Source organism: Nymphaea colorata, chromosome 10 (assembly GCF_008831285.2).
Source record: "Nymphaea colorata isolate Beijing-Zhang1983 chromosome 10, ASM883128v2, whole genome shotgun sequence".
Lineage (NCBI taxonomy): Eukaryota > Viridiplantae > Streptophyta > Magnoliopsida > Nymphaeales > Nymphaeaceae > Nymphaea > Nymphaea colorata.
In genome coordinates this window covers 24,529,312-24,549,601 of record NC_045147.1, presented here as the reverse complement: position 1 = coordinate 24,549,601, position 20,290 = coordinate 24,529,312, and the positions used below count along the sequence as shown (strand labels likewise).

At 39.9% G+C, this 20,290-nt stretch overlaps 1 protein-coding gene across 3 annotated transcripts; it reads left to right on the top strand.

Moving 5' to 3' along the window:
• The first annotated feature begins 858 nt into the window (after positions 1 to 858).
• Positions 859 to 19,520, top strand: LOC116262520 (sister chromatid cohesion protein SCC4). 3 transcript variants are annotated; one of them, XR_004174501.2, is made up of 14 exons: positions 859 to 1,222; positions 2,215 to 2,363; positions 3,023 to 3,164; positions 3,266 to 3,382; positions 3,957 to 4,458; positions 4,945 to 4,983; positions 5,508 to 5,629; positions 14,253 to 14,399; positions 15,036 to 15,125; positions 15,261 to 15,385; positions 16,893 to 17,098; positions 17,810 to 17,934; positions 18,444 to 18,876; positions 19,296 to 19,520. XR_004174501.2 is itself a non-coding variant. In XM_031641970.2 (13 exons), exons 1-13 carry the CDS (start codon positions 1,010 to 1,012, stop codon positions 18,630 to 18,632), a joined length of 2,166 nt encoding a protein of 721 aa, XP_031497830.1. In that variant the 5' UTR covers positions 859 to 1,009; the 3' UTR covers positions 18,633 to 19,142. The 3 variants fall into 3 exon arrangements, 2 of the variants coding, with proteins under 2 accessions (XP_031497830.1, XP_031497831.1); XM_031641970.2 differs by lacking the exon at positions 19,296 to 19,520 and having other exon boundaries at positions 18,444 to 19,142; XM_031641971.2 differs by lacking the exons at positions 859 to 1,222; positions 19,296 to 19,520 and having other exon boundaries at positions 2,228 to 2,363; positions 3,031 to 3,164; positions 18,444 to 19,142.
• Positions 19,521 to 20,290: the final 770 nt, after the last annotated feature.

Genomic DNA, 20,290 nt, shown 5'->3' with positions numbered 1-20,290 from the left:
GTTTGTAGTTTCTTGACTCGTAAAACTGAGGATGTCATTTCCTGTTTTCTCTTTAAAGATTTATCTGCTTCAGTGAACCAATTTGTCGCTGCTTGGAGATGATGATTTCAACGTTTTGTGTTACTAGAGAGACACGGACGATGCTGAATCAAATATGACCTCCAGTCCGACGATTGTTTTGTCGGGAAAACGGGCACAAGCCACATGATGAAGTTTAACAAATAGAGACGAGGAATTACAACGACTTGTAAGTAGGCATTTATATCTTATACAAATATAAAAACAAGATATTTCTTTCACCGTAACTCCAAAACCCTTACCATGTAATGAAGACTTGTTTCTTTCTAAATGTCTTATACAAATATAAAAACAAGATATTTCATGCCTACAAGATATTTTCCTCTTCTTCTAATCTCGAAAGAAACACCTAAAAGCAATGAAGAAGAAAACCACAAGTCATGGACGCCCAAACCGTTGAGACCTTTTTCTCTTCTTTCAGAAAATTTTCAATTTTAATCTATGATGATTAATAACATGTTTATATTCAAACTCCCTGTTGAAGTACGACTTCAAAGTGGCCTTCATTTTTTTTTCCTTTTTCCTTTTACGTTTGGAATGGATCCTCCACAAAGGAGGTCATCCGACCCAGCACGTTTGGCTTTTTTGGCCCTAAAAACACTGAGTTTCTTAGACGACTTCTCTGCGTGGTTCATAGACCAGAAGTGTCAGTCCGAGTAATTTTCCGAATATGTGCAAGCCTCTTCGTGGTATTTTTGAATTATGCTAAGGTAGTTTCGGTTCCGAGAATTTCAGCAATTTCGCGCGCGCTAATTAATGAAGGATATCGTAAAGATGGGGCTCCTGGATTCCGATAATTCAGTTCACCCTACGGAAGAAACGGGCGCGAGCCGCAAGGCGAGCTAGGCGCGGGTGCGTGCTTCTCGCGCCTTTTCTCGTCTCTGGGGTTCCTGCGTGGAGTTACGCAGTCTCCGGTGAGGTCTCCAGCGAGATGGAGGCCGTCGCCGAGGCGTTATGGGGGCTGGCCGACATCCATGAGTCTAGTGGCGACATCGGAGCGGCTGTGAAATGCCTGGAGGCAATCTGTCAAAGCCAGGTCTCCTTCTTACCCATGATCGAAGTCAAGACTCGCCTGAGAATCGCCACTATTCTGCTGAACCACACGGATCACGTCAACCACGCCAAAGCTCACCTCGAGAGATCGGTAAAACTTCACTGGGTTTATTCTTCAGCGCATCCTTCGTATCAGCTTAATCAATTATTGTTTCTTGGAAGTGAATTTGCTTACTGGTTATAGGGTGAAGTTATGCGCGACACCGTGTTTTATTGTTCCGCGTACGTTGAGTTGTCTTCGTAATCGAAACTGGTCTCCATTTTCAGACTACTATCCTTCTGACGTCGATGAAGTTAGGGTTTCTGTGTTCGCCAATTAGTAGTTCATTGTTTCAGTCTCCACCTATATATGGAGTGCGACCCTTTTGTGAAGTTTTAGGATGTAGTTGTATGTTTGCAGTAGAAAAATAAACTCATTTACAGGTTAGATAACTGGTGGATTTTCCCCAATTTAATTGATTTTTCTGCTTAAGTGGAATGCTTAGGAATTTTGGTCAGTCGAACGTGGAGATGTATGGGTTAATATTTCCCTTCAGGTTTCACTCCCGCAGAAGTATGGAAACATTTTTAATGTCCAGTTTCTTGTTTCGTCCAGTTTTGCATACCAAAGTCGCATGAATTTCACATTTCTAGGAACACGAGATGCTAGGAATCAGGAACGGTGATCTTTGCGTTGACTTTCTAGTGCATTATGGGTTCATATAGAACGCTTGTATCATCCGATGATGACGATTCCATTGAACAGCTTTTAACTAGAAATACGTCGCTATTAGATGAATAAGCTTTTTATGTCGAGAAACGGAAGTAATAGATTTTTTTTGGAAAGTTTTTTTAGTTGTGAATCATATATTTCTCCTGCTGCTTCCAGTTGTATACATTTCAATAAGTTCGACCCATCCCGTGGATAGCATCTAGTGCTTTTGTCTTTAATGAGTTCCAGCGGACCTTAAGAGCAAAAGTAACTTTTCTGAGTTTGCACCCTTTCCTCTCCGCTAGTGGGGCATTTGCGTTGAATTTCTCGGCTGTTTGGAATGTTATTTCTATGCAAGAACTTCAGCTAATAACGATGCATATCTCTTGCAGCAATTGCTTTTGAAGCAAATCCCGTCATGTTTTGAACTAAAATGCAGAGCTTATAGCTTGCTTAGTCAATGCTATCATCTAGTTGGTGCCATCCCACCCCAAAAACAGATCTTGAATAAGGGTCTGGAGCTAACCGCTACACAAAATGGGTATGCTTGTTCCTCTTATCCATTTCTTCTTTTTCTGGTAATGGGGGTCAGGCGTTTGACTTGTCTCAGTTAATTAATATTTTATTGCTTGAATATTGTATGTAACTGTAAGTCTATATATATATATATTTGTAGGTTAGGTCCAACCTATGTAGGTGCACACAAACTGAGGTTGGCTTGATATGCAAATTCTTGAGCTGCAGTCATGCTTGGGTTGCCCAGCTGATGCGTGACTTACTTTATTCCACTCAACCACAAGTTGAGTTCAGCCTTGGCTTTGTACTACATATTATGTACTTATGACAACGTGCAAGAATGTATATGAGGGAGACATCTTTTATAGCTTGTTTGTGTTGTTAACTTCAATGTTGTTTTCTGGCTCATGCTCTCGTACTCCCCATAAGTTTCTTTTAGACTCTGCCTGCCTAAAAGTTTGTATCTGTGAAATCTACACAAGATCTGTGCAGGTTTACTGTCGAACTGCTTCAATCGATTGGCATGTTTGCATTTTATTTTTTACATTACTACTATGGACTACATGGTTTCTTATCCAAGTTACTGGGGCATGTCTTGGTTGCTGCACTGAAAGTTGCTTTTTGTGTTTCTTTCTTCCATTGAAATATTACTAACTGTTATCTTCCTTTTCTTTTCTTAAAAAGAATTTCAGGGATATTATGGTCATGCAATTTCAATTTGCAGCTTGCAAATGCATTGGTTATTGATGGTGATTACCATGGATCTATACGCACCTTGGAGTGTGGTTATCTTTGTGCGTCCCAAGCCAATTATAGTGAGCTTATGGTTTGTACTTTGCAATGTTTAACTTCTTAAATTGCTATTATGTTGCACAAGGCACTGTGAAGTGTGAACTAATAACTGACTTCTTAAATTATGGGACATAGATGGTTTTCGCAACCTCAATGTTGCATGTTCACTTGATGCAATGGGAAGATATGAATGATGTTAAAAATGCTGTTGAAAAATGTGATGAAGTTTGGAGATCTATTCCTGAGGGAAAGGTATGAACCATTTATTAACTTTTTGCTTGTGTTTGTCTCTGATTTCTTATTCTTGTTAGTTGAATATGAATTTTCAAGATATAAGCAGTAAAGTTTCCCATGCAGATGTCTCTAGAAAGCAGCCTAAGGTGAATTATTAGTGAGAAGCATAGTCACAAAAAACGTGTTTTTTTAAAAAAAAGCAAAAAAAAAAAAAATCACTATAAATAAGTTAGTCATTTAAAACTAAAAAAAATGCTGTTTTTTTTGGAAAAAACGCCAAAACGAAAAAAATGTGAAAAGCCTCTTTTTTTTTCTATATTTTTTCCATATTTTCCCCATTTTCCTCATATTTTTTCATTTTTTTTTCAAGCTCAGCGTATTATACCTGAGAAGAACCTTGCCGTTCAAAACACAAGAAAGTTGTTTGTGGATATGGTGAGAAGTGATAGGATATTTTGTTCTATTTTCAGACATATGCTATACCATCTCAAGAAACTGGCAATATGTCTCATCCTTTTTCATTATTTATTTGAAGTTGCGTTTTAGATGATATACAACAAAAGTAACATGTAGTTATTTATTTTTCCCACAGAGACAGTATTGCCGTGGCTTATATCTTTACAGTCAGTTGCTTCATACATTTTATCTGCTTAGGATATGCGACTATAAGAATGCTGCTCAGCATGTTGAAAAGATGGATGCTACTCTAAAGGAGGACATGCAGCATGTTCAGCAAGTTGAAGGCCTGATTGCTGAGCTCAACGGTATAAATGAGAGCCTGTCTCATCATGACCTGCACCACCAGCAAAGGGCACTCTTATGTCAGAGACAAATTCAGCTGCAAGAGCACTTGAAAACTTTCACCAAAACTTGCTCTGCTGGAAGAGGTTACCTTGAACCATCTTGTGTTGGAGATCTAAAAAATGCATGGAAAGAGAAGCTAGAACTTGGACCAGCCCCTCTAAATGGGGAATGGTTGCCAAAAAGTGCAGTTCATGCACTGGTTGACCTTGTTGCAGTTATATTTGGTCGCCCAAAAGGATTATTTAAGGAGTGCACAAGACGTCTCCAATCAGGATTGAACACGACCTATGGTATTTCTAACTGTTTATGCCCTTGATTAGATGCAAATGCACTGTAGAATGTTGGCATGAATCCAGACTAATTTACTGAGCTAGCTTCGAGTAGAAAATAAAGTCTTCATTGCAATTATTTGTATTATTATTTTCCTATGGTCTTATTGGCTCCAATAGGACAATTAAGATGGATATGCAATCAGAAAATGTGCATGTGCACAGCAGAATTTGATAGAGTTCCTGCCGTATATATAAAATATTCTGGGTCAAAGTAGCTCTATTGATCTGAACAATTTGATGCTATCTTAAAAGGGAAGTCTGGTTATCCCTATTTAAGTTGCAAGGATGAACTATTGTGTACTTCCAAACTGAAATTTTAAAGCAGTTACTCTGTGTTCTTCTGTGACTTTGCCTTTGTTGTTTGTAAAAGCAAAATTAGTGCATCGCTGCACAAAATATTATCTCATGTTCTGTTGTTTAACCTAAGTTTCTGGTTACGTGCAGAGGAGCTACTGAAGCTTGGAATCACTGATGTTGTGAGAGGTGGGAATCATGTGCTAACTTAAACTTTTCAGCTTTTGGTACTTGCTATTTAAAAGCAGTAAACAGATTTAGAGAAGTCTTAAATATTGCGTATTACCCTACCTGCAATTATTGTGATGCTACAAGAGCTTCCTGAATAGAAAGCATGTTTGTATCCAGCAAAGACAGATAGACCACTGAGTCAGAGTGTATTATTTCCATAATTTTCTGTGTTCTGTGCATTTTTGCTCGTTTAGTTTTTCAAGTCTCTTTGGGCATGAGTTTAATGTCAAAGTTTGGAGGCTCTCCCATGTGTAATATTTCTTTTGATTTATTGAGGTTGTTTTAAGTTTTTTGGATTATGATTCCTTTGTTCTATTGCATAAATTCTGCACATTCTACCATTTCTTCTTCTTCTTTTTTTACTGGAATTGGTGTTTAGTTGCCTATGTGAGGACTCCTAGGCCCCTGGACTCTTCCAAGAGTTCTGCTATCTGGTGAAATCACCTTCATTTTGACACTGTTTGTGACCCTATGCTGTGCAGAGGTGGATTTGCAACATCGGACTATATGGATTGCTGGTGTTTATTTGATGCTTCTGATGCAATTACTTGAAAACAAGGTCGCGATCGATCTGACACGGTCTGAATTTTTTGATGCTCAAGAGGTACCAGCATTCCGACCTCTAATTCTGAAACATACTTAGGTTCATCCATGGTTACATTGTTCTATTTTTTTTTCTACGGAAACTTGTATAACCAATCCAGAAACCATTTTTGGGCTGTGCTATATGAGCAAATGTTCCAAGAAAAATGGTAGGGTTTCTAGATGCATACTTGTATTTGTTGTTCAGAAACAAATGGAAAACAATTACAAGGAAATGCTTCCCTCAGTTGTTACTTTCATGATTGCTTGGATATTAAATAACCCTACCCCGTAGGATAGACGAGGAATCAATCTATTACTGGGAAAACTGATAGTGGTTGCAGTGGCCATGGTCATAGACTCATAATGTCTATGATGATGGTGAAATTGGTGGCAATGGCAGCTTGTCATGGTGATGGGGACCTCAGTGTTGGTGGTGGACTGGTGGTGTCATGAAAAAGAAATAATAGTTGGAAAATAGAAAGGTCTACCCTGTTATATCTGGTGCGCTAGTGCTTTCTCTCTCGGGACTGTGGCACACAAGAAGTGGTGCAGGTTGAGGAGAGGTGGCTTCTTTTCTGTTCCAGGTTTTCTTCTTAAAGTAAAGACATGGGAACCCCTCCTTTAAATAGATTAATGTTTTACATCTTTACAAAAATGCCACACAGTTGGATCATAAGAAACTCAATCTGGATCTGCCCAGGTGTGATTACAAACCTGTGGATATGGATCTTATGATCATCTGGTGTACATCTTTACAAAAATCCCAACAATACAAAGTACAGGACAGTTGGATCATAAGAAACTCAATCTGGATCTGCTCAGGTGTGATTACAAACCTGTGGATATGGATCTTATGATAATCTGGATATGGATCTTATATGCAATTGTTTAAAGTAGCCTCCCTCAAGTTGTACATGTTGTTGACCATGCAGAACTTGTTCTTGAAAAAAGAAATCTGGGTTCTGTCAATCCTTCTGCAAACATGTTAGCTACCTGATTTCTTTTCCAATAAACCTGGCCTCTAATTTCCCATCTTTATCTTTTATCGAATGAACTGTTGATCAATTTTTATGTGCTCATTTTTTCATGATGCGTGGAATTTATCAATAGTCTGTTGGCATCTTGACAATCGAACATCTTTTGGAACTTTATCTCTTCATTCCAAAAATCTGATCCTAGTTGTCTCTGTTCATTGCCTTCAGCTATTCCAGTATATCAAATTTCTGCTAACAAATATATAATAACCTGAAATAGCTCTTGTTTGATCTGGATCTCCTGCCAAGTTGGCATTTTAAAAGGGCATTAGTCAGCATATCTTCTTCTTGTCTTCTTGTCCTATTCTGCTTCCATGTGCTTAATTTTTTTGCTCGTGCATAAATTTTGAACATGATTAACTGCATTCACTATACCAGTCCTTGTGATTGTATGATATTGAAGCATGCTCTGTATGCTTTTGTATTCAGTTGGATTCCCTATATTTCTCCTTCACCTCTACTTAACTTCTGATGTATAGGGCTGGGAGTTGATATAGGCTTGCGTTCTTTTGCACCAGTGTTTACAAGAAAATCAAGTGTATATTTACAAAATTGTTGCACCTTTTCCTTATCAGAATCCTGTGATCCTATAAAAGCTAGCCGATCAGCACATTTTTTAGATTTGTTGACATGCTCCATCAGTCATATTTCTTTCTTCAAATTTTGGAGTTTCTCTTTGAAAGCATGATCTAGTCCCAAATATATGAAAAATGGCTGAGCTAGATACGTTCATAGCTACATTGCAGTGCAATCATCTGGTATGCCAATCAAAACGTCCTGCAAAAAGTTGACATAACATACACAAGTAGTTGCCCAATCTCTCTTTACCAAAGCAACAAAATCTGGATTATTTACATGCTTTAGAAGTAAGCTGCCCTTTCTCATTCTTTTCTTTGTGTAAAAATAATTCTGGAGGGACCAAGATAGAATCATTTTAGTGTCTTTATAGTTCTTAATTCTTATAAAAAGAGTAATTTACCTTTTCTAGGTTAAAAGGTTAGAGTGGTTAAGCTTCTCAGAAACAAGCTCGGGCAGGACATTAGATGAGAATTTTGGAGGATTTGGATCCACAGAAACAATAAGAAGAAAGGAATAACGATTAAAAAAATACTACAGCTCTTATAGAGTTCAGGCAAAGGAAAGAAAAACTAAATCAATTTTAATCAAGAATGAAGATGAAGGTGCATAGCTGATGCCAGCCGCTTAGATGTACAAATGCAATTATGGAAAAATAAAGAACATAAGCATTTCCAAGAACAATTAGGGTTCTGAGTAGGTCAGATTTGCTGCATTTGCATGTGTACGTAGCACGAAGGAAACAAAAGAATTTCTGTCGAGAACAGGATTTCAGTCCAGAGTTGAAGAGAAAGCAACTTTCAATATCTAACAGGAAAGTTGCACTTTTTGGGACAAAACTGATTTGACATCCACAAAGAAGGAAATAAAAGGAAAGGGATTATAACTAAGACAAAACCTAGGGATTTGGGGCAAAACAAATTTGACATGAACAGAGGAGAAAGGAAGTCAAGAAATAACTAGGTTTTGGAGGCATAGATTAGCCTGAATATCAGTTGATAACGGGAATAGAAGGTAAGAAGACCTGAATGAGAAGCAAAGATGGATAGAGACAAACACAAGATCCATAAAGGCATACTTTGAAAAGGGTTATTAGTTGTCCCTTGTGCTGATACCTTGTCGGCTTTTCTATGGTGGTACCTGTTGTGGCATAAGCTGCATAACTGCAGTGCACAAGAAGATGGGCGGAAGTTTACAAGAGGTAGTTCCTTTTTCAGTTTCATGGTTTTTTCCTTAGATTGAAGAGGTGTGAACTCGTCCTTTAAATAGCCTAAGATACTAATAGTTTAAATCTTCGTAAAACACCTTCAAGGCATCAAAAACAAAATAAACAATAGTAGAGTGCAGAGGGCAATAACAAAAAATTAAGCAAAACAGCAAACTTGGTGTTGAAGTATGTTAGATGGGTCTCGGGACCGGGTCCGGATCCGTATCCGATCCAACTTGTAGCCCTTGTTGGGCATTATTTAAGTTGTGTATCCCTAATCCTTATTGTGTGAATGAAAGACAAAGGAGAGAGAGAGTCTGGCGGCTAGTGGGCACCGGCTCCTCCTCATTCGTGGTTTTTTTTCCTCTTGTTGAGGGTTTTTCCACGTTACATCGTGATCGTTGTTTCTCTTCCTCTTCTTGTTCGTGTTTCTACATGGTATCAGAGCCGACGAGTTTGGGAAATTTTTAGGGTTTGTGAAGTTCCAACCCTAATATCTCTCACCGCTACCATCGCCACCACTGCAGTCACCGCCGCCGCTGCCGCTGCCACTACCGCCGCCGCCGCCGCCGCTGCCGCTGCCACTACCGCCGCCGCCGCTGCTGCCACTGCCGCCGCCGCCGCCGCTGCCGCCGCCGCCGCCGCTGCCGCCGCCGCCACCGCCGCTGCCGCTGCCGCCGCCGCCGCCGCTGCCGCCGCCGCCACCGCCGCTGCCGCCGCCACCGTTGCTGCAGCAGCCACCGCCGCCGGTGTACCCAATACCACTGTCGCTGTTTCCGCCGCCGCCGGTGTCACTCTTTGCGCCATCGCCATCGCAGCCACTCTTGCGGCGTCGCTCTTGCGCCGTCGCTCTTGTGTTGTTGACCGTCGCCGTCACCGTTGTCCCTTGCGCCACTGCCTTTTGCGTCGTAGTCTTGCTTCCCGAAGAAGAAAGAAGATATGCGTGCTTAGGCGCTTCCTAAGCTTGCCTCCCCCTATTCATGTCACTTCCTAGGGGTCTTTTGCAAATCCGGTGAAGTGCATCCGCCTCTTACCTGCAATATATTGCTTGGTTGATCTTTGATTCCATCTTCTTGTTTTTGTTTGGCGCCCACCGTGCAAGAAGAGGTGGCTGGTCCGTGACTTGGTAGAGGACGTAAAGGAGGAGAGGAGCGTAACTTGAGGATTGCCTCAACGTCTGCCGGCGCTCCGACGATCGTTTCCCCCAATCGACATTCTGTTCACTCTTGGGGCTGATTGGGAATCCGGATATTACTGCCCGTTGGTGCTCTCTGTTGTCATCGGTGCCTCTCTTGTTGCCTCCTGTTGGACTATCTGTGATTATGGCAGCTTCTTCATCTATAGACGTTATGGCGGATTGCCGTATGGGAGAGTGGATCATTGATAGTGGCGCTACTCACCACATGACCGGCGATCCTAAGGTCTTTCATGGGTATAAGCTTTCATCAGGAAAGGATCGTGTTTCCCTTGCCGATGGTTCATCTATCTCTGTGGCTGGAAAAGGGAGTCTCCCACTTTTGAACAAGTTCTTAGTCCACAATGCTCTACATGTTCCTCATATTCCCTTGAATCTCTTGTCGGTTAGCAAGATCACGAAGGAGTTAAATTGCGAACTTATATTTTCCGCTGATCGCTGTGTTATGCAGGACTTGGTGACAGGGAAGAGGATTGGGATTGGCCTAGCTTCTGACGGGCTCTATCGTTTACCTATGCGTGCTGCTCAGGCTCTCATGACGGCAGTCAGCCAAGCCACGAAGAATAGAGAGGACTCCATTCAGTTGCTTCTACGGTGGCATGAGCGCCTTGGACACTTGCCTTTTGGCCTTCTTAGACAGTTGTTTCCTGATATATGTTCCAGGTTAGATATGACTATGGTGTCTTGTGATGTCTGTCACCTGGCCAAACATGTTAGGGCTTCGTACCCATTGTCTAGCCATCGGTCTAATGAGGTATTTGCCATGATTCATTCTGATGTGTGGGGGCCTGCAGGGATTCCTTCTTGTCATGGTTTTCAATATTTTATCACCTTTATAGATGATTATTCTCGTAACACTATTGTCTACTTGCTAAAAGACCGTAGTGAAGTTCCTACTGTCATAGAGACTTTCATTGCCTATGTGGAAACTCAATATGGAGCATCTGTTAAGACATTTCGATCTGACAATGCTCGAGAGTATATGTGCCAGTCTGTTGATAGCTTCTTTCGAAAAAAGGGAATTGTTCATGAGACTTCCTGTAGTTATACCCCTCCTCAAAATGGAGTTGCTGAACGAAAAAATCGTCAGTTATTGAATATGACTCGGGCTCTTCTTTTTCAACGTCATGTTCCAAAAAAGTATTGGGGGGATGCTGTGTTGACCAGTGCGTATCTTATAAACCGGTTGCCTAGTCGCGTGTTGAATGGGAAGACGCCTCACTCTCTGTTACCGGGGACTCGTGAACCTTTCTCTCTTCCACTCAGAGTTTTTGGTTGTGTTTGCTTTATTCACAACCATAGTCCTCACATTAAAAAGCTTGATCCAATATCTATTAAGGGCATTTTTTTAGGGTATTCTCCCACTCAAAAAGGGTACAAGTGTCGAGACCCTTCCACTGGTCGGGCCTATGTTACCAAAGATGTCACTTTCCTTGAACATGTTTCCTATTTTGGTGAGAATCCTCTTCAGGGGGAGTACTCTATGTCACGGGAAGAGTATTCTCCGAGTCAGGAAATTCAGTTTACAGATTTTTTGGACTACAGGCGTGACTCCGTTGGTCCATCTAGTGAGGTGCATGAACAAGAGAAAAATGGTCCATCTAGTGAGGTGCATGAACAGGAGAAAAATGGAGAGTGTTCCACTGAGGCAGAAGAGAAGTGCAATCGTTTATTTGGGCAAGTTTACTCTAGGCGAAGAGTTTGTACAGATGAGGTGACAGGTGGTGAGAATTCTACTCCCAATCCAATTAGTCCTTCCCTGGATGACCCAAGTCGTGCGCAGAAGCAACCTGTTGAAGAAGAGATTCAGACTGTTGCTGCTAGTGAAGAGCTTCCCATCGCCCTGCGAAAGGGTGTCAGGTCATGTACTCAACATCCTATTGGTAACTTTGTTTCATATTCTAGACTGAGCAAGGACTACAAATGCTTTGTATCTTCTCTTTCTTTGACTATGATTCCCAGGAATGTTGTTGAGGCTCAGAGTGATCCTAAGTGGACCTATGCTATGCAAGAAGAGATGGAAGCCTTGCGAAGAAACATGACATGGGAAGTTGTAAAGATTCCTGAGGCGGCTCACTTGGTTGGATCTAAGTGGGTCTACACCATCAAGTACAAACCAGATGGGAGTGTTGAAAGATACAAAGCTCGTCTTGTGGCCAAGGGGTTTAGTCAGAAATATGGGATTGATTATTTGGAGACCTTTGCTCCTGTTGCGAAGATGAAGACGGTCAGAGTCATTATCTCTTTAGCTGTGATGAAGGAGTGGAAGATGTACCAACTTGATGTCAAGAACGCATTTCTCAATGGAGACCTTGAAGAGGAAGTATATATGTGTATGCCTCCAGGATATGAGGAACCTGGAAAATGTTGCAAGCTAAGGAAGGCTTTATATGGGCTCAAGCAATCTCCTCGAGCATGGTTTGAACGACTCAGACTTGTCATGAGACAATGTGGATACCATCAAGGGAATGGAGATCATACACTTTTTGTGAAGAGAAATAAGCAAAAGGTTACTATTCTGTTGGTATATGTTGATGATATGATTGTCACAGGTGATGATGAAGATGAAATAATGAAGTTAAAGAAACTGTTGGCGATCGAGTTTGATCTTAAGGACCTTGGTAAGTTGAAATACTTCCTTGGCATAGAAATTGCTAGGTCTGGGACTAGCCTTGTGCTAAATCAACGGAAGTACACTCTAGATTTGTTAAAGGAGACTGGGAAACTAGGGTGTAGACCAGCTTCTACTCCTCTAGATGCTGGCCATAAGCTAAGTCTGAGAGACGGGGAGCCACTCTGTGAAGAGGGAAAAAGAAGATATCAATGTCTTGTAGGGAAGTTAATTTACCTTACTCTCACTAGACCTGATATTACCTTTGCTGTGAATGTGATGAGCCAGTTCATGCATGTTCCCACGGATGCCCACTTGAAGGCTGTTGACAGGATCTTGTGCTACTTGAAGAGGAATCATGGCAAAGGTCTCTTATATGTCAAGCAAGACACTCTTGGGATTGAAGGTTATTCAGATGCAGACTGGGCAGGCTGTATTGACACTAGGAGGTCCACCTCTGGCTATTGTATTTATTTGGGAGGGAATCTCATAGTGTGGAGAAGTAAAAGGCAAGATGTTTGTTCGCGTTCCAGTGCTGAAGCAGAATACAGAGCTGTTGCTATGGGAGTTTCTGAGCTTTTGTGGCTGAAAGTATTGTTGACTGATATTGGTATAAAAGTTGAAGAACCAATGAAGATGTATTGCGATAACAAGTCTGCAATTAACTTGGCCAACAACCCTGTGCTTCATGACAGAACAAAGCATGTTGAGATTGACCGACATTTCATTCGAGAGAGAATTGATGCTAAAGAACTTATACTTCCTTACATGAGATCTGAAGACCAAACGGCTGATGTTCTGACGAAGGCTTTATCTTCGACCTCATTTGAGAGAAATGTATCCAAGTTGGGCATGTTTGATATGTATGCCCAACTTGAGGGGGAGTGTTGAAGTATGTTAGATGGGTCTCGGGACCGGGTCCGGATCCGTATCCGATCCAACTTGTAGCCCTTGTTGGGCATTATTTAAGTTGTGTAACCCTAATCCTTATTGTGTGAATGAAAGACAAAGGAGAGAGAGAGTCTGGCGGCTAGTGGGCACCGACTCCTCCTCATTCGTGGTTTTTTTTCCTCTTGTTGAGGGTTTTTCCACGTTACATCGTGATCGTTGTTTCTCTTCCTCTTCTTGTTCGTGTTTCTACACTTGGTTCATAAGAAACTAAATCTGAAACTTCTCACACCAGAACCCCGACAGAACATGTGGATATAAATAGCAAGATATATGGATATTGGATCTTCCTTACAATTATTTTCATATTCCTTCCTATGGAAGAGGTGACATCTACTTTTACTTTATCAAAGAACAGTCAAACTAAGATTCAACTTACTATTTTGAAATAATGTATGTACTATGTAGTAAGGCATTATCCTTGTAGTCTATGGCATGGACGGTACAGGTACTTCAAAATTAAAATCCATTGCATTTGACTCGAGACTTTTTGATATTGGAAATTCTGGTTTTAATTAATGGTTGTTATCCCTTATTCTGCAAATGGCTTTCAGTATTTTCCTCCAGGGTCCGACACTTTTCTGTTAACTGTCTACCGGAGCCCTGCCCTTGGGATTGTCTATTGTTTGAAGCTGTCTTGATCTAAATTGTATAAAGTGAAACTAGTACTGTTCTCCTCCTATTAGGGTAAATAAATATTTTCATCCCCAGAATACAATATGTAAGATTAAAAAACAATCACTTTCCTATCATATATTTACTAATTAAGGCCTTCCTTTGGCAGAAGGAATATGTAAAATGTGTCAGAAAATTCAGAAATGTTACGCCCCTTTGGGGAGCGGGGCCTAGGGCTGCACTCAAATGGAATTTTCATTTAATTTAGCTTTCATTTTAATTTTCTTGTAGTTGCTAAGAGCATTGCCACCGAGCTTCATCAAAGATGTGGACCATAGGATCCAGAAATTTCCAGAAATTTCTACAAGCTTCTTAATTGATGAGAAAAGTCAATTTGTATTTTCCACATCTTTGCTGACTTTCTGTACTTAACTTGATGTTCTGTTTGTCTTTCAGGCATTATGGCAAATGAAGAATTGGTTTTTACGCTTCCCAACAATCCTTCAAGGATGCGAGAGCATGATTGAAATGCTTATTGGGCAGTATGCACATTCTGTAGGCTGCTACAAGGACGCTGCTTGGCATTTTATTGAAGCGGCAAAGGTCCGCTTTGTTGATCTCCTATGGGAGTTGATATTTCTTCTGCCTTGCTACCTTAATGTGAAATGGATCTTGAGAATGTAATGTTCTGTTCTCCTTGAGAATGTAGTGAGGATACCTGGTTCATGCAATGTAGCCATATAGCCACATGATTGGAGCCCATCACAATATGATACAAATTATGTGTTTTCTGCTTTATGAGCTTTTTACTTTGAAAAGTTTGTATTGTTTACCGTGCCTCCTTAATAACACGAGATTAGGTTTTTGTTTGGTAGTCCCTTCTAGAGATTGGCACTAGGCAGGTCTAGCATGACTCAGAAACAAAACTACTTGATGCACTTTTTATAATTTCAGTATTGGTCAAACTACAAAAATATTTCTTGATGGGAATTATAAGGACTTCCGTTTATGATAGCTAAGTGCTCTGCCCAATAATCACTCTTGAGGATGGTTTACTTAAAACTTATATCAAGGCTGATATGTATGCTGCTTCTTCTGGCCATATTGCAATAAGAATGATGTTCTCATTTGTTGTGCTTCTGTTTATCTGATATTACTATAATTGGATCCAGCCGAGCAGTTGAATTTCTTGCAAACTGGAGAAGAGCTTTGATCTAACACATTGACATCTTTTTTCAGTTGACAGAAAACAAGTCATTTCAGGCCATGTGTCAAATTTATGCAGCTGTTTCTTTTATATGCATTGGTGATGCTGAATCATCTTCTCAGGTGAAAAATTCAGCTTATTGTGCTTCTGTTAGGCCCCGTTGATTGGTTTGTTACTTTGTTTCCTTTTTAGTAATTGCATCAGTTGCATCAATGGATATACTGATTGAGTGGTTTCTTTATGGTGTGGTTTTTCAGGCACTGGATTTAATTGGTCCAATTTATAGGGTGATGGATTCCTTTATAGGAGTTCGGGAGAAAACCGGTGTCCTTTTTGCTTATGGGCTTCTACAGATGAGGCAACATAATTTGCAGGAAGCACGGTATGATTATGTCTATCTAGTATTGAAAATGTAATGGAATTGTCTTAAACTTTGCAACTCTTGGTTTTCAGGCATCAATTTGTTCCGTGTTCTTTGTCGGGAATAGAGTTTTTGGTGCTTTTGTGCTGGTATCAAAATACAGACTTGATTATCTAGGCATCTTAGTGTTCATATGATAGTAATTAGGATGTTACCTTCTTGTCACTTTCTTGTTGTGTATCAGTTAAAACATGATAAACTGAGTAAATTGTATGTTAAATATGGTTCTAGGCTGCTAGCAACTGTATCATTGATTAGAATCTTCCATTATTTGTGCATTTGGTATTTTAGCTAGAAGAATATCCAATTGGTAGTTGAGCGTGCTTGTTATGTCTCACAAATATTTAACAATTATGCTTATAATTGTCCTTAGATCTGCCAATTAATTGGAATGGTTGTTCAGGCAGCATGTGCTACGTGAGGAAGTCGCTGATGGTAGGTTTTTGGCCTTTGGTGGATTGAGAGTTTTGAGATTTTGTCAACATCTAGAGGGAGGAAGGTCTATATTGTGAGACCTGACATACAATATGTTCATTCGTTAGGTAGGTTTTGTTGACAAGCTCCATTCACACCTTTTTTCTGAAACTACTCGACCCACTCCACACCGTGCTCAGGCCTTTGGTTTGACAAATCTCAACTACCTCCCCCAGCAGCTTCAGTTCCCACCTAAAATGGCTAGGAACCAGGACAACCAACCATTTAGTAACTCCATTTATAAGCTATTTAAGATCTCTTCCAATTTTCAATACAGGACTAAACTTCTCAAAATGGGCCATTACAATCCACCCCCTTTAAGGCACACACATCAATGCATGTGGGACTTCATGACTGAGTGTGGAACCATGCTCGGATATCACTGAAACCACCTGACCCACTCCCACATGAGGCTCAGGCCCGTGGTTCAATGGATCCCAGTCTGGTCCCTAACAGCTTTAGTTCTAATAAAAAAAAGTTAAGAACCAAGACAACCAACCACTTAACAATTCCCTTTATAAGCCATTAAAGATCTCTCACAATCTTCAATACGAGACAAAATTTCTCAAAGTGGGGCATTACATTTTCGTTCATGGCCAAATATATTTTTCCCCATCTTGTACAGGCATGAGAGGAGTTTCAGGGGTTTGTACAGACATGTCATGGTTATATGCGTTGGTATGAATCTACAGAAAACATCCAATGATTGTCTTGTCCAATTAATAGAATGCATTAGGAGTCTGTTCAGCACCTTTACTACATTATGTCATTAATAAAATTCTAAAATTCTAATAATGTAGTCTTTATCTGACATTTGGTGCAGTCTTTCATCTGACTGTTGCTTATTTCTATTTGTTCCTTCTATTGTTGCTCCTTCATGATCAACTATTCTTTCCTCTTCTTGTTCTAGCCTTAAGCTACAATATAACATGAGGCAAACACTTAATATATGACTTGATTATGAATGTTGGATGTTTTTGGGCAATGGTTTCAGGATTCGCTTAGCAAGCGGACTAAGGCTTACTCACCAGCACTTGGGGAATATTCAGCTTGTTTCTCAGTATCTTACTGTTCTTGGCAGTTTGGCATTAGCTCTACATGACACTGGGCAGGCTAGAGAAATTTTGAAGTCCTCTTTGACACTAGCAAAAACACTCTATGATGTTCCTACACAAATATGGATACTTTCCATTTTCACAGGTATATATTGCTCTCAACATGGTTATTTATTTGTTCAACATATTAAGCTTGATGGGATTTCTAGCAGAGCTTACTTTTAGGCTATTTATATCTTTCAGTGACCTTTAAGAATAAATTTTCTAAATTGTTTGGGGTAAGACATTAAGAGGATTGGCTAACTTTTGTGTCTCCAAGATGACATGGATGGTTGGTTTTGCATTTCTAGGTAACTGGAAACGGGGATTCTTCCCTGCATACTTTGATATTCTTGACTTTGATATGAACAGCATATTTTTAATGAATCTATATTTCCCTTTCTATATATACAATTTTTGTGTTGGCATGCGTGTGCAAAGGTTGCTAAACGTTGATCGGATTCTTGTAGTCAAACTTATTCTCCTAGTGCAGTCTCCTTAAATTCTGGTTCCTGCATAGTTGGATTTTTGCCAATTAGTTTTTTTAACGTGGACAAACAATTTTGTCTTCTTTGATGCTTGATAACCCAGGATGAGATCTTTTTCTGCATCCTCTTTTCCTTTGCATTTCTTATATTCATTTCAATCTGATTTTGCAAACAAATTTTTGGCTGTTTTTGAGTAAAAGTTCTGCAGACCTAATTTTGGTGGTTTATTGGTTATCGCATGCCATCATACTGATCACAGGTGTTGTTCCTGTTTGAAAATTTTTGGCCATCTATTTTATGTTTATGGCTCTAAAACATATCTTCTGCAGCTTTATACCAAGAATTGGGGGAATCTAGAAGTGAGGTAGAGAACGCTGATTATGAAAGGAAAAAAATAGATGATTTAAGGAAGAGAATATCAGATGCAGAGTCATCACCACATCACCTTGAGCTGGTACAAATTATAATTCTGTCGATATTTTCTTCTTTCAAATTATTATTTGGTGAACTAAAATATGTCTGGGTTAAACATGAATAATATATTGCTGCGAATGCTCAATTATTTACAAGAATATGCAATTGCAGTGACTTGTGGTTTGGGTTGGATTCATAATTTGGATTCTTTTGAAGGTCGGGTAGGATATATATATATATAATTTCTTTGCTTTTATTGCGAAAAAGAATTTTTGAAGGAAATAATTACAAACTAACGAAAATAATAATAGAAGTGCTTGAATCTGTTCCATCGACATGAAGCCAAAACAGCATGTTCCTCTGACTGATTCTTGACATTCATATTAAAAGTAAAAACAAAATTAGATTTTCTTATCCTCTCCAGATCGAAGATGTTTTTCCTTGCATTATGATCGGTTATGGTTCAACTGTTCTATGACTGTCTATCATTTATAGAGCTTTTCATTACACCCTTTTTCTTCCATATGATTTTGAACTTTTGCATTGCAGATTGGTATGCAGATTGAAAAATTGAAAACCGAGGCTCAATTGCGTGAGTTTGACATGAGACAGGCTGATCCTGGTCCATCCATGATATCGAGTTTGGATATTCCTGAATCTGTGGATTTAGTATCACCGCTTCCTTCTCGTGCAGCTTCCAGATTGACTGCAGCTGACCATAGGAGGCGAAGGACTTGATCTTTGTAAAAGCTTCTGGTGTTCAAATTTATAAAAAATGGCAGCGTCTGAAGTATTATTGGGTGGCTGGGAGCGGCATCTGTGTATAGAAGATGATGGCGTTGCCTTTCACCAATCTCAGAAATCAGCACTTGTGTTGTATCACAAGCAAATGTTGCCTAATCATGTGCATTTGCAAGTGCAAGCAAGTTCGTAGTTTGCCGATGTGCAGTTTGTGCTGTTACCAACTTACCATAGCTGTTAAGTACGTGTTTCTTCCCCATGATTGACCAATTTTATGTTGGTTCATGTCGTTTTTTTCCTTCGTCAGTTATTAGGTAAAATATTATTCAAATATCGCTAATATTTCAGTATTGAAACAGAGTAGAGATGGGTCCCTATCCCCTTTGTACACATGTTCCCATTTATGTTAGGTCCATTGTTGTATTAACGCTTTGATATTTGTAGCGGTCTTAGTTTTCTCGTCTGATGGATGTAAATAATTGAATATGCGAATTGAACTTTCACTAATCCTTTCCCTCCCTCCCTCTCTCTAGCAAAACTTAATGTGCGGTCAAGTTGAGCTGAGTGGCAGCTTCAGAGATGTAGATTTGTATTGGATTGTGTCTAGTGCATGTTGACATGTATTATTATTTTATCTACTGAAAACTACCTTTTGGTCAGCTGCCTCAGCAGCGGCATCCTTCTGCGGAAGTTCGTCTGGAGAGTGCGGACCATTCGTCTGGAGAGTGGTTACCGGTACATGTATAAGGCTACTGGATCCTCATACTGGTGATAGTCATGGGGTGACGGGTACCTGCATCTTTCTTTGACGTCGATGTTGGTTGTCCTTGTACTGGTAAACATTCCAAGTTTTCTATCAATAGTCTATTAATCATTTTACCTACAGTATGATTTTTTAATTAAGTTTTTAAATGCATTCAAACGTAGGGTGCAGCATCTAAATCAGGCTCAAGCCCGTCCCATTTCGGCCCCTTATAGAAAGCTAGAACCGTTAGGTGCGTTGTCTTGCCAAATGATCATTTTGCTTTTAATTTTTGCCCTTGAACCTCACAATATATGCGGAACTCTGAGGATTGCTTGAAACCATCTCATGTAGGATAATTTTCAGCTCTATAAGTCTTCGAGAGTCGTTAGAATAAGCTTGCCAACTTTCACGTCGCTCAGAACCAATCAACTATAACCTAAGACATCTAATTGAACCAAATCATCTGCCATTTATTGATTATGAGGACGTCCTCAGGCCTACTCGAGTTCAAGATCGTCTCAGTGCAACCTTAGTAAAACTGGATTGCTTTCATTTCTACAATCAAGATTGCAGTTCTACATTAATACGCCTACTTTTATAATGTCACTCTCTCTTTTATTTGTCAGGATTTGAGTTCAATTTGAGCTTAACAAGAACGAGCAGTAGCTGGAGTCACATTTTTCAGTATAAGTCTATGCATCATTAGCTTAGTTTGTGCTAACTTCTTTTGGATTGAGCTCAACTGTGATTTTACAGATTCATTGATGATTGTCGTGCTCTTGACATGACATTCGGTGTTGCAGCTCAAATTCAGATCTCATTTATGATTAATCCTGGTGTTAATTTATCAGTTTTCTCGTTCATATGTGGTCAGATACCAGATTATTTCTGAGTTGAGTTTGGGTTGGTG

Bases quoted from the DNA above. Each gene is read 5' to 3' on its own strand.
- LOC116262520 (XM_031641970.2), top strand. From the start codon at position 1,010: ATGGAGGCCGTCGCCGAGGCGTTATGGGGGCTGGCCGACATCCATGAG. The intron at 2,364-3,022 runs GTATGCTTGTTC...TTTCTTAAAAAG, and splicing joins CTAACCGCTACACAAAATGG to AATTTCAGGGATATTATGGT. The intron at 15,126-15,260 runs GTGAAAAATTCA...GTGGTTTTTCAG, and splicing joins ATGCTGAATCATCTTCTCAG to GCACTGGATTTAATTGGTCC.